This window comes from Scardinius erythrophthalmus, assembly GCF_964197995.2.
Source record: "Scardinius erythrophthalmus genome assembly, chromosome: 15".
Classification (NCBI taxonomy): Eukaryota; Metazoa; Chordata; class Actinopteri; order Cypriniformes; family Leuciscidae; genus Scardinius; species Scardinius erythrophthalmus.
Genome location: NC_138235.1, coordinates 29712628 through 29727608, shown reverse-complemented (window position 1 = coordinate 29727608; position 14981 = coordinate 29712628). Strand labels below are relative to the sequence as shown.

Here is a 14981-nt window from a genome sequence, read left to right as displayed (position 1 = left end):
ATACAGTTAATTATCTACCAGGCGCACACACACACACACACACATACACACACAAAGATAAGAGTGCATGAACTAACCAGACTGACAGAAGAACCTTCCGTTGGACCGAAAAGAGACAGTCTAGATGAAAAAAAACAGATAAAGAGAGGTAGATCTGAGGCTAGAGACGAGTAAAAGACAGGTACCTGGTCCCAACACAGGACATGTGATTATGGATCACTATCAGGACTAAAGAAAAAACACACGAGAGGAGCGAAGAGTGGATATTCTCCTTCTTAACAGGACAGAGCAACACCAACATCTAAAGAAGAACCAATGAGACCAGCCTCCATCACTCATGCCCTTCCTCCCTTGCCAACCGGTTTTCCTCCATCCTCTACCTGTCCGCTCGGTGTCACCCTGTGGATCTGCTAGCAGACGGGCATTACTGGCATCATGCCGGCTGCACTGAAGTCATCTCTGGATGGGAGCATGACAGATTCAGGGGAGCTGGAGCAGGCGGCACCTCCCTGTCTTGGAAAAGTGCCCCGCGACCTGCTCCAAAACTTTCCTCACACTAAGCGTGTGGGCAGCTACCTGGTGGGCAAAATGATCAACAAGGGCTCGTTCGCCAAAGTTATGCTGGGGATGCACATCAGCACAGGAGAGAAGGTAACAGGCACACACCCAGTCTCTTACACGCAGACGCCTGTCAATCAAAGGCACAGTGTCACACACTAATGGTGTCAGTCATCAGTGCGCTGAAGGGTTGTCATCCATTTTTCATGCTGTCTCTCTGTCTCAGCTTTCATAGCGACTCCGTCTTTCCTAATCTCTGACACGCACCGCAGTAATAATCCATTCACACAAACACACTCACACTGACGGAAACATTTAATGGCACTTTATGTTTAGTGGGATGACCATGAATTGTGTGTTGGCTAGTGATTTTTATTCATGCTAACTAGTTTGGTAACATTTTACAGTAAGGTCCCATTAGTTAATGCACTAACAAATGTATTGCTCATTGTTAGTGAATGTTAGTTACAGTATTTATTAATCTTCGTTTACATTAGTTAAAAAAATAATTTCATTGTTTGTTCATGATAACTCGGGTCCATTAAATAATATTATATTATGATTAATATTATAAATTAACATGAACTAAGATTAATAAATGCTTTAGAAGAATTCATTATTAGTTCACGTTAACTAATGTAACCCTACTGTAAGATGTTACCTGTATTTTGTCTGCAGACGTATTACTAGATGGTAATGATATAGTGGTACTTTAGATCATCACTGTTTTAGTGATTTGAAATTTTATTTTACAATTTTTGCGTTGTAAAACATTTCACATCAGCTTTAATAGAACTTGAGTGAAAAATCTATTTTTCATGTGAATGTATTTGCGTATGAATGTAATGTAGGTTTACATATACATTTGATCATTTATAAATAAATATATAATATTAACAGTATATCAGTAATGAGTACATTTTTGGTCATTTGAAAACTTCCGGGTTCATCATGACACAGACAAACAGAGAGAGAGAGAGAGAGAGAGAGAGAGAGAGAGAGAGAGAGTTTTTAGCTCAATCTGGCCTCCTCTCCTCACTGTGGTGACCTGAGCTTTCACGGGTCAGTAAATGTGGCCTGTGTGCGTGTGAATGTTACCAGCTCTTATTCACATCACTGAGCCCTTCCTGACCACTCTGTTTACCTACACAGGTTGCCGTGGTGATGCGTAAGCATACATCACCCCAAGCACAATCCTAGAATTTTAGAATGTAAATTATTATCATGGAGTTCCTAAAGAGAGGGACTGTGAGCTATAGTGTACGCTGTGCTATGGACGGCGTCGGGAAACTCACTTAAACCAGTTTTATAAGTTTTCTTTACACAATATTGTCTTGTAGAAAATAAAAATCAAGTGAGATCTCTTGATCCCCCCCCCCCCCGCCCCCTCAAGGAATTTACGGAGAAACAGCTGTGAAGTTAAATTAAAGACTTCTTACACACAATTTCTTACAGGATATCTTAAAGGGATTGTTCACCCAAAAATGAAAATTCTGTCATCATTTACTCACCCTCAAGTTGTTTCAAATCTGTATGACTTTCTTTCTTCTGCTGAACACAAAAGAAGATATTTTGAAGAAAGTCGGTAACCAAACGACTGATGGACCCCATTGACTTCCATAGTAGGAAAAAAAAATACTATGGATGTCAATGGGGACCAGCAACTGTTTAATTACCAACCTTCTTTAAAATATCTTCTTTTGTGTTTAGCAGAAGAAAGGAAATCATACAGGTTTGGAACAACTTGAGGGAGAGTAAATGATGACAGAATTTTCATTTTTGGGTGAACTATCCCTTTAAGTACTTCTAAGACTAAACTGTCCTCTTACATTATTATTTCTTCTAATAATTTTTACTAGAAAAACCTTAATAATAATAATTGCTCTCTGTTTCTGCAGGTGGCGATCAAGGTGATAGACAAGAAGAAGGCTCGTCAGGATTCATACGTTTTAAAAAACATGAAGCGTGAACCCCGGATTCACCAGCTGATCCGCCACCCCAACATCGTCTTGCTGCTGGAGACGTTGGAGACGGAGAACTGCTACTACATGGCTATGGAGCTGTGCGGAGGAGGAGACCTCATGGACCGAATCTGTGAACGCAAGCGGCTGGAGGAGAGGGAGGTCCGCAGGTACACCCGCCAGATACTGTCTGCAGTGGAACACCTGCACCGACACGGGATAGTTCACAGGTAATCAGCACACACACCGATACTGACAGGACCTGTTAAATGACAAAATTACACCCACGAAATGAAGTGTAGAGATCATATGGAGTGTTAGGGATAATGGGGTGGAATGAGAAAGAAAAAGAAAGGAAAACGCTGAGAGGGTGTTATGCCGTAGAGCGGATTCTAGTCTATAAAAGCCTAAAATAATGAAGTGCTGTGTCATAGATGAGAGAAGTGTGTGAAAATGGATGAAATCAAAGAGCAAGCGTATGTGTTTGGCGGTGTGCTTGGTTATAGTGTGAGGACACATTATCAATAAAAAAAAAAAATGCAATTTGTAAATTATTTTAATTTTACCCCGTTTCACAGACAAGGCTTAAGCCTAGTTCCCAGACTAAAGTGCATGTTTGAGCTGTTTTAACTTAAAGCAACTTGCACTGACATATCTCAAAATATTTCAGTGCCATTGTTTTGTCTCAAGATGCACACCAGTAATGTTTTTTTTAAAGGCAAGTTTATAACAGCTAAATGGCTTAAATGAACTAAGGCCTAATCCTGGCTTAATCTTAGCCCTGTCTGTGAAACCGGGCCTTAGAGTCTTATATAGTTTTTTGGTTGCACTTTATTTTACAGTACGTGCACTTACGTGTACTTACAGTGTACTTAAATAAGAAAGTGGTTAATATAAGGTAACTAATTACATGATTAAGGTTAGGTTTAGGGGTAGGTTCAGGGTTAGTACTTAGTTATTATTACCCAGCTATTGTAATAACTATAATAACATTATACCCCAATAACAGTACATGGGGAACAGGACTGTAAAATAAAGTGCTACCATTTTTTTTTAAAATAAAAAGTGTGTCTGAAAATAGATGAAATCAAAGAGCAAGTGAACATGTGTGGGTTTAATTAGCTGTAGTTTGTGGATACATTTTGTATTTGATCAATTATATCAGATCACTAAACCAATAAATGATTAATAATACAAATTATATAAAAAATCTAATTTAAAATTTAATTTAAAATCTAATTTAAAATTTAAAAGTTAAAAATTTTATGAATTTAATATTTAGTGTAAAATTTCTATTCCAATATGAAAAAGTATAAATATATCTAAAATGATCAAATAAAAAAATTATTACATTTATTTTAAAAACACATTTTGTTGTTTTAGGGGTAGGGATAGAGTAAAAAAAAAAAAAAAAACCTAGTCTAAAGGATGTCCTGATTTAAACAAGTAAATGTGTATACAGTATGTGTGTGCGTGCAGTTCTTTGGTCTGCCAGTGAAGCCTAATTGAGGCAAGAGTGGGAATGTCATTAGCTTCTCATGACATCATCAGCCAGAGCCACTATGGTTAACACATCATTCACTGACTTCCTTACTAATGGAGTCCCAGGATGAAGCTTCATAATGCTGAGGTCTATGTCACACACAATCCACTCAGTAAAGAGTCTTTTTTAGAGTATGTCAAGGATCAAAGGACGTACATCAACCTACACGCCATACACACACACACACTTGACTACCCGCCGCGTTAGTCAACAGATACAGTCCCCATGGTAACCAAATGCATGTGGGTTCATGTCCATTTCAGTTCAAAAGTTCAACCACTTCAAATGAGATTAATCAGCCCAAAATCAAACTATTTTATCAACTGGCTCCACAAACACTCTCTTTATGATTTTAAGCCTGTTTTTGCTGACCTCTCTGTACACACTAATAATACCCACAAAAAGCTCAGTCAAACTGCTTTCCCCTAATACACTGTCAGAGAACATTAATACTGGCAGATTTTCAGAGTAGTCTTTCAGCCTTTTCTTTTTTGGACATTTTAGGGACAGTGTCAGTGTGTGTGTGTGTGTGTGTGTGTGTGTGTGTGTGTGTGTGTGTGTGTGTGTGTGTGTGTGTGTGTGTGTGTGTGTGTGTGTGTGTGTGTGTGTGTGTGTGTGTAAAGGAACGTTAGGCCGCCCATTGAGCTTTGAGATGTTAGCCATGTCAGTAAAAATGGAGGGAAATGAAAATAGCTTTGAGGGCTGTGATATTTTTATAGGCTTTTCATATAATTTCATATTAAATGTGAGGAGCGTGCGGTCGTCAAAGTGAGTGCGAGTGTTTATTATGAAGTGGAAAGAAAGGGAGAAAGGGAGTAAGATAAAAGGAAAAAGAAAGCGGAGAGTGTAAAAGTAAAAACTTGGCAGAATGACTAAACATCCAGGACCACCAAGCTGTGATATCACCAACAATAACTCTCGTAGGTCTGTTCTTTAGTACAAATCCCCTTTTAATTTACATTTTTCATTACATTTTGTGTTCTGCTAGAGGTTCTTGGCTGGTCATGGAGGGAGTTGATGGGGTCCTAAAGTCTGAGACCACTAGTAAAAATGCATCCATTTTGCATTACATTATATTATCATCATTAACTAAAACTATTAAAAATGAAAATAAAGCTGCAATAAAATAAAATGTAAATATTAGATGAAAAACTTAAACTTAAAAAACTAAAACTAATAAGAATTACAAAAGCAAATAACAAAATTACTAGACCTTAAAATGAAAATTGACAATATAACAATAAAAGCTAATTCAATACTATAATAGTACTGAATATAATTAATACTAAAATTACACTGATGAAAACAAGAATGTTTTTTGCTCAGTTTTCCTGAGTGGAGACCAAGAAATAGTGCCAAATCTTACCTTTTTTTTTTTCTTTCTTGTAACAAGTGTTCACAATCCTAAAAAAGTTATTTCCAGATTTAAATCTGAAAGGGAAAAAAATACCCAGATTTTTAAGTGTGGTATCAGAATTTTGCACCCAGTTATGTAGGGGTTATTTTTAACTAACCTCCATCTCTGAATATTGTTTTTATACTATAGGGATTTGAAGATTGAAAACTTCCTACTGGATGAGCACAACAACATTAAGATAGTTGGTGAGTGTGTCTTGCCTCTCGCCTTTTTTACATAGTGTGTATATGTACATGATTTAATATGAGGAAAGTTTTGTCAAAGCTTTCTTACTGTAATACATTAATACCTCTAAGAATGACTCATAAATATGGTTGCAGTAGTATACACAAATGCAAGCACACATTTACAATTAGTCATTTAGCAAAATTTATCACTTACCATTGAGAAATATCATAAGTAATAGCATCAACCAATGTCTCTTTCATCCTTTTATTCGTGTATTTCATTTTAGGCTTCTGAAATCTGTATGATTTATTCTTGAATGTCTAATTACAAAAACATCTAAGGAAGAAAAACCAAAAACCAAATAGAAAATTAGTTTATTAAACAGTCTGCTATTCACAGGATCTGTATCAGAAACAGTGGACAGTTGTATATTCATGCAAGTCCACTAACATGAGAGTGTGTTTGTGTGTAGACTTTGGTCTGAGTAACACTCTGAAGGCAGACTCTCTCTCTCTGGAGCTTCTGAACACTCAGTGTGGCAGCCCTGCTTACGCTGCTCCTGAACTGCTGGCCCACAGGAAGTACGGCCCTAAAGTGGACGTGTGGTCTGTGTGAGTCTTCTAGAACTGCCGATCACATATAATGCCAGCTGATTTTGGGTGTCTTTTTAATGCGGCTCTGTGTGTTTCTGTTTATGCATAGGGGTGTGAGTATGTTTGCCATGTTGACCGGCACTTTACCGTTTACGGTGGAGCCCTTCAACATCAAGCAACTTCACCTGAAAATGGTGAATGGAGAAATCAGTGTGATACCGTCAGACATCAGCAAAGGTAAAATGTATGGCAGTGGTTATTGCATTTTGCACTGTGTGGAAATAGCAACACAAAGTATGTTCTATGCACTTAATACAGTAAATGCTATTTTACACTAATTGAAAATAAAAAAAGCTAGCGCACCATCCACCTCTCTACGCTACTGCTCCTGTTACCAGTGGCATTTCTTTTGTAATTTTGTCTGGTTCAATCAGACAATGGTGGGCGGAGTTAGTGTAAAATGGCTTCTGCCAACAAAACTATGAATTATGGTGGGGACTTTCCATTCACTTTATTATTGAACTTTTTATTGACATTTACTATCTTCTACTATCCTCTAACCTGAAACTATTGGCTGGTCCATACAATGAAGGTGATTTCATCTATGTGTGGAAATTGATCCCCATTATATACACTACCATTCAAAATGTTTGCGTCAGTAAGAGTTGTTTTTCAAGACATTGATATTTTTATTCAGCAAGTGACAGTAAAGACAATTCTTATGTTACAAAAGATTTCTGTTCTTTTGATCTTTCTATTTATCAAATAATACTGGAAAATGCATCACTGTTTCCACAAAAATATTAAGCAGAACAATGCTTTCAACATAAGAAATGTTTCTTGAGCAGCAAATCAGCATATTAGAATGATTTCTGAAGGATTGTGTGACACTGAAGACTGGAGTAATGATGCTGAAAATTCAGCTTTGTCATCACAGGATGAAGTGCATTTTAAAATATATTAAAGTTATTTTAAATTGTACCCCAAATTTGTGAACGGTACTGTATATGCACACACATGCATAAAGTTAAAGATTCATCCCTAGTGAATTCTTCATCAGGACAGGATACACAGAGAGAGAAAGAGAAAAGAGAATGAGAGAAAAGATCAAAAGTGTTAAGTGCAGTGTCCTTCTTCCCAATCAGATTGTGAGATCATCTGATCCCGACACATTAATATTAATCTTCATGAATATTAATAACAGAGTATATTCACCAATCACAAAAATAGATACACTACAAACATGATGACGCAAAATGTCTGCTAGTGGAACAGAACCCGGCTGGGTTCCCCGATTCCGTTGCAGGTTACATTAGATCATCGTGAGGTAGTTTGTACATTACGTATGGTGAATTGCCTCCTGTTTCTCTGAACCAGCTCATTGTTTATTAAAAAGAAAAATAGACTCGCTGGGCAGGGAGTTCTTGCCCAGAACAGAACCAAACCACCAATCCAAACTGTATGCTATTTGTCAATCATCTTAGATGATAGTGGTCCTGACAGAAATTATGGTGGAAATGAATTATTATTGAAGCTTACGGTATGTAATTTTGTGTGCTTTGTTGACATCCTGAGGCTGTCTGTAATGGCACTCTAAGCGAATGAGTAAATGTGATCGTCACTGTCTACTGACACAAACACTACCCTCACACAACACAAGGCCAGCGCAGTGCCAAACTGGCACTCTGATCTGAAGAGTCCCCCCAGATTGAGAAGCTGGCACAGGGGAGCAAAGTGCTTCTTGAATCTGATCTGCCCTTCTGTAAGAGAAACCTTGAGAAGTTCAGTCTGGGTCGGACACACACACATTCGCTCACTCCTCTGACAAATCAGTGTTGAGATCTTCTGTGTAAGGTTAAAACAAAGTTTTGAGACTACTTTAGCAGTGTCAGGATGTCAGTGTCCTCTCTCTTCTTTTCTTTCTAGCGGCTGTACAGTTTGTCTTGTCTCTGCTGGAACCAGACCCAGCAAAAAGGCCAACAATAAAAGCAGCAATGGAGGATAAATGGTTGAATGAGGGTTATGCCAAGAGACCCCTCCATACTGTGACTCATAAAAACAGGTACCTGCTAAATGAAATCTAATGCTATACAATGAGATACAACTTCACAATCCATTTAACATTTCCTGATACGTGTATATGTGTGTTCTTTGTTGCTTCTTTAGGCTGCGTCCTGAGGATCTAAATTCAGCTGTGCTAAACTACATGACTGAATCTTTAGGTTACGGTCTTTCTGATATCATCCACACTGTCATCAGTAACAAGCCGTCTGCCATCTTAGCTTGCTACCATATACTGCTGAAAAAACTCAACAGGCATCAGAAAGTTGTGAGGACCATGAAGGTAAAAAGATATATCAACCATTGATCAGTTATTGACCATAACATGAGAATACTTATCAGTATTTAAATACTGGCCTAAATACAAGTATATTTATCAGCATTTCTTGACATGTCAAAACTTGATACTATGATACTTCCTTGGTTGACATATTATTAAAGGGGGGGTGAAATGCTCATTTTCACTCAATCTGCTGTTAATCTTGAGTACCTATAGAGTAGTATTGCATCCTTCATATCTCCAAAAAGTCTTCAGTTTTATTATATTTATAAACGAAAGATAGGCTGTACCGAGTCTTTCCGGAAAAAAACAAGCGGCTGGAGGCGGGCCGTGTGGGCGGAGCTAAAGCTGTGTGGTAACGCGCCGAGCTAACAACACACAGAGACAATAGAAGCAGTTTTACTCACCGCACGGTTCCAACGCACGACCGCGAACCTTTATCATTGTGACTGCTCGATCCTTAAGCATTAGACGATCTGCAAATCCGTCGATCTGGGCTTTGTTTATAAAACAATCATCGTCGAAATGCAGGGAACAAACAGTCTTGCGCAACCTCCGTTGATGCTCTGAAAAAACAAACTCCATCCACTGCTCCCTTAACGCTGGGTTCTTTGGGAATCTGTGCAGGGTTGTCTTGCCCTGGCAACCAAAAACCCACTTCTTTGGTGACATTGACTTCCCTAAAGCCGAGCATAGCGCTTTGATGGGCGTACTGCTTTCGCTCTCTTGCTCTGGTCTACGAGTGCGCGCGCCCGCCCGCGGTTCTTCCGGGAGAAGTGTCCTTAGGACCCGTATAAGGAAATTCCGTTACATCTGACGTCACACATGCCCATACTCGAAAAAAACTTTCCGAAACTTGTGAAAAACCGGAAGGAGCATTTTTGGAACAGAAATACTCCTTCAAACGTACAATTTAATTTTTGAAACTTTGTCCATGTTTAGCATGGGAATCCAACTTTAACAGTGTAAAAAACTCAGTATGCATGAAATAGCATTTCACCCCCCTTTTAAGTTTTGGATCACAGCTAACATGTCAGTCATTGTCCTCAGAGAGAAGAGAACAGCGAATGGAATCTTCTGAATAAGGGCTTGTCGAGAGGGAGAAGCAATGCAAGTGCTAAGAGTCAGCAACAGGTGATTTGTCCTTCTATATCAAGAATTTCATCTTGTTTCTTAAATACTCATGGACACACAAAACATTTAACACACTCTTCCTTCTCTAGTCTCCTCAGAGTGAGAGGAGCTCAAGGCAGGCCAGTAAGACCCAGAGCAGCCAATCACAGGACAGAGATGCCCAGACTGGCATGAAAAGACCTGCGGAGATCATTAGACCAAAGCAGCCAAGCCTATTGGACAGAGCAGATTCCCCCACCTCACTGCCTGTGGACACAGCGAATGAGATTGCCATACTTGTGGAGACACATGATGGACTGATTCCTAAAGGTAATGCACGTTTATAGGAACGATCATTTTTATAGAGTGTTGCAGTGATGATCTATTTTTGTAGGCCAACCCGGAAGTTAGCATTTTTTTACATCGGCTTTATTTTAGATTATTGGATAAAATAAGCTCTGAATAGTTACACATTTTGATCATTAAGGTCGTTCTCAATATTAAAGAATAGCAGAGTTCACACCAAAGCTATAACAATAACCGCACGGAAAAACGATACCGCTGGAATCTCTTTATCCGGCTGATGAATGATAAACATAGACAGCCAATCAGAATCCATCCAGCTGTAACAAGCTCAAGCATTTAAAGTGACAGACAAGCACGCACTTAAAATAAACAGAACGATATCATTATACTTATCTTTCTTGGAGTGAATGGGGCTTTTGGCTATAAACGAACTACACCACTACACAAGTTTGACATAGAATAGTTTGCAAGAGTGTGAGTGTAAACACATCGAGGCTGTGGAAGCCAACTAGTGAGTAGATGAGTTTACCTGTTCGGCGTGATGACGTTTAATGGCCCACACAACCTCTGTAGTCCCAATTAGCTACCACAAGTGGGGTATTACTGTTGTATTTTATTCATAGAATAAAACTTGAAAATATCTTGAGCTTGTGATAACCACATCTTTTTTCAGGCATTTAATCAAAAACCCATTCAAAAAACCATTGACTTTGGGAAAATGGAACCAAAAGTGCTCACTAATTCTCTAGGTTTAAAGATTCATTCCTGCTGAACTCTACAATGCTATTATCATTTGTTTAATTTTGAAATTCACATAATGCATATTCTGCTGACCGAAATTGTATATGTGTGTATTTTAGTCTCAACGTTTGGTGAAAAGGAGATGCTTCGTGTCTCGCCCCCTAAGTGTTCCTGCAGAGAGGAGAGCGGCACCAAACTCTGTGACTCTGCCCCTTGTGATGCCACTGTAACCATAGACACCTCTAGAGACTCCCAGACAATGAAAACACCAATCAAACCACATGATCTGAGACCGGCTTACTCTGACAAATATCAGTCTCTGGACTGTGAATATCAGCATGATGACAAGATAGAGAAGTTACAGACGTTCTACTCAGAGAAAGGGGCTTCTCCCAGAACGGGACATCGCTTTAAGGATCTATTACTGGCCATTGAGGAGAAAACCTACAATGCTCGCCACTTCAGCGCCATGGAAACCACCACACAAACCTCCCCTTTACCGCGACTACGACACACTGGGACGCTTAAAGAATCCGCACCTAGAAAAGTCACTTGGGTAGGCTTGACGCGGCACACAACGGCTGGCACAGGCTCCTCGTCTTTCTTGGTAAATGGGTCCAAACCGCCACTGTTTCCATCTCAAAGACAACAAGCTCTCGTCATTAAAAACCTGAGACATGGAAAGGAGAAGAGGAACGTGGGAACGGGAGGGGGAGGAGGGACAGGCATCCCCAGTAATACAGCGAAAAGAAACTCAATTCAGTTGCGAACGGCTATACAGCGCCGAGCCACGGACCTCAACCTACCAATGCTTCCGTCCGCTTTACAAAACAAATCTGACAAAAAGACAGAAATACTCAGAATGGATTTTGGGTGAAATTTGAGGCTTTCTTAAAAGGAGTACTCCGGGTTTAATACAAATTAAGCTTGCTCGACAGCATTTGTGAATTAATATTGATTACCACAAAACTATCTCTCATTTTCTTTAAGACAAGACAGGCAAAACTTTAGTTTTTTCATGCACTGGTCAGTTTTGAGATTTTGGGCTTTTTTGCTTTCACAACGTGTCTTATTTCAGACTAGTGGAAGGAAAGCATCTAACACACATTTACTGGACATGCTTATTTTATTACACTTCTGTTTATTTGCGTCTGTACAATACTTGTCTTTAAAGGCTGTTTTCTCTAAATGAGTTTTTTTTTTCTGGTGCACTGAGCCAGACATCTCCACTTCAGTAGCTCTTACATGCACCAAACTTTCCATTTAATTCTAAAAGATTTTACAGTGGATATATATAACATTTTATTCCTAAAAAATGATTTATGGAGTGTTTAAAAAAAGAGATATCCAAAATCCCCACAGTATATCGACATCTGGCTATATTGAATCTGGCTTTATCCAGTGTTTCTGTTTTGGAAATGTATGCAAATCAGTGCATATTTAAATAGATAACAACTCATTTCCGTATTTAAACAGTACATTAAGACTGTTTTGTATTACAAGTTGTCTGAAATGTTCTGTGATTAATCAATCAAAAGTATGGTGATTTCTATTAGTTTTTTTGTTCTATTAATTCTTACCCTATATAAGTACCTCTCTCTCCAATTTTTTTTTTTTTTTGTGTGGTAACATTATGGCACAATTGCCGACATTGTTATCCGCTTCAAAAAGCAGTCAACATCTCTTCTTCCCATTACCTTGCCCACCCTAATCCCCCGGTCCCAGGACAATTTGACTACTCTTAATTGTCTGGATGGGATTTGACTGACGCCCATTGTAGGTTTTAAGCTCCTATCATGTTTCTCGCTTTATGAATGAATGCATCTCAATGGCATCACTCAACTATGTCAGTCGGTGCCAAAGGATGAGGATCCATAAGCCAGCTTATTGAGGAAAATAATTGAAGTATTTTACCGGACGCCTAGAATTCAATGAAGTAGAAAACTATTGTTCAGGAATCTGGAAATGTAATTTTGGTATGTCCTTTTTTTAACTTGTAACTTGTGTTACAAATAAATTGACAAGATACACAATTCTGGACTGCTTGCATAATTGTAAACATAGGCTAATGTTTGAGTATTTGAGGTGTGCCTGTTTGTTAAATGACCAACTGTGTTGTGGCTGCTCCCCAATGGACAGAAGGGTTTTGAATAATGAACATGTAAAGGAATCTTTCCCTCTTTTCAACTGGTGAGGAGCTCATGAATTATGAACACTTTGTTTTGGTACATGATATGGTGCTGAGGGGGCTTGGCCTTTGTGTGTGCGTGTATAGATATGTGCTGGAGAGAGATTGATCCGAAGTGAGTGTGGCATGTCTGCGCCTCTTCTCAGACTTGTAACAACATAGTTCCCCAACTTGAGGACGACTAAACACCCTGAAATTATATAATCCAACATTTTTCAATTTGATTGCATTAGGTAACAACACATCAAGCCAAGTGGCATCTGTGAACAAATGCTGTTCTTTTCTCAGAATTTACTTTTCAAGCCATTTTTACAAAAATACCCACTTTGACCTAAAGAGTCAAAACCATTTAAAAGTTTTTTGTCAGTTTTATTGAAAGGCAGCTGCATTTATTTAAAAACAAAAACATTTTTGCGCTTCTATTTTATTATATAATGCAATGACATTCATTTGAACTGTGCAGGCTTACATGTCCAAGAGTATATGAACATGTCCAGCAATACATCACCAACCAGTGGCCTGACCTCAAATACACCAATGACATAATGTCTGGACATTACCAGGGTGCTACCATTACCTCCAAGACAATCCCATCTGTCTCTGCTTTAATTAAACACACCAAAGAAGAAGATAACAAATACCACCTGAGTGACTTAACTGGAAAGACGCTACAGGGGTATCTTACTGTGCCCGACAACCTACTGATGAAGAGGCACTTCACCCTGAGTTCCATGGGAATGAATATGTGATAGGCCTACATTTAGATTTGCTTTTTGACAGAACACACTATTAGTTGTTTGTATATCCTTGAATAGATTTCTCAAGCTTAACACACTTACTGTTTGAGCTACAGGAATGTTAACAATTTATTCAGTGGACTGAGTCAAGGTGACCAGGCACCTGTCAAGCCCAATCTTGCATTAAACAAGCCCAAACTTGCCTAACGCCAAAGATAATGTATAAATCATTAGTCGAATTGAAAAGTGACGCACTTGCACAAATGGACGTTCCCTGACTTGTTTTTAATTTTAAACAATTCTGTGAGGGGAAAAAAAATCGATTTTTTTCATTCTGTCAGTATATAATGTAGACAATGAACATGGTCTGTGTTATTTGCAGACTATTTAAAACATCAAACTATCTCAAACACGTTTTAATTACAAAACACAGCACAAGTCTGCGATAAAATAGCGCGAGAACTTCAAACCCCCACGTGCTATGGGAAACTGAAAGGTCGCGCGGTGTTGAGCCGTTATTAACCTCGAGTTCATCATCACTGATGTAAACGCCGTTAATCCCGGTTTGAATAAAATATGAATGCCGGGGCTTCTGGGTCAAGCAGAAGTGACACCGCTCGGTGCTAATAGTAACCCAGATAAAACTTAGCAAAATTTACAACTGCATGAAAAAATACAACCATTAATGCACGAGGCGGGAAAACAGCCACACGTCCCCATGTTCGAAGATGATTTCTGTGTAACGTGAGGTGCGGCCGAGTCCTGACTAGCGTTTCCCAGGAAATAAGGGCAATACACCGGGCCTCTCCGGTTTCTAATGACGTGCATGCATTATTGAGCGCGCACTCCCGGGCAGGACGGCGCGGTCCCACTAGAGGTACCGGGTCAGCCACGCACAAAACGGACTGCGCTCCAGGAACATTACACTGACACTGGCGTTGGTTAATTCATGCAACGTCCGATTAACTGTCAGTTTAAGACCAGGATCATCCCGCGAAAGTGTCCTCACCCTCAAACACTTTGTAACACTTATGTAAATAGGCTACATATATAATTATTATTATATTTATATGAACAATTCTGAAGTTTTGAAAAGGATACAATATATATTGGATTTCACAACTCAATGAAATCCCACAACTGGGTGAATGCTTTAACACCTTTGTAACGATTTGTCTTCATTTTTTATAATTACAGTTAAAACTAATAGTAGCCTAGGCTAGGCCTTTACTACTGTGAGTGATATTTGATTGGGTTTCTAGAAGCATAAGTGTGAATGTAATGTGGGCAGCACAACTAAAAAGAGGTTAGAAAC

At 38.9% G+C, this 14981-nt stretch overlaps 1 protein-coding gene across 1 annotated transcript; it reads left to right on the top strand.

Moving 5' to 3' along the window:
• Positions 1 to 435: 435 nt before the first annotated feature.
• LOC308703211 (uncharacterized protein) lies at positions 436 to 13678 on the top strand (the record flags this gene model as incomplete). The annotated part of the gene is made up of 11 exons (XM_081386533.1): positions 436 to 651; positions 2457 to 2749; positions 5609 to 5664; positions 6120 to 6258; positions 6350 to 6477; positions 8167 to 8302; positions 8407 to 8584; positions 9632 to 9715; positions 9805 to 10024; positions 10861 to 11614; positions 13393 to 13678. 11 exons carry the CDS (start codon positions 436 to 438, stop codon positions 13676 to 13678), a joined length of 2490 nt encoding a protein of 829 aa, XP_081242659.1.
• Between the last annotated feature and the right edge of the window lie 1303 nt (positions 13679 to 14981).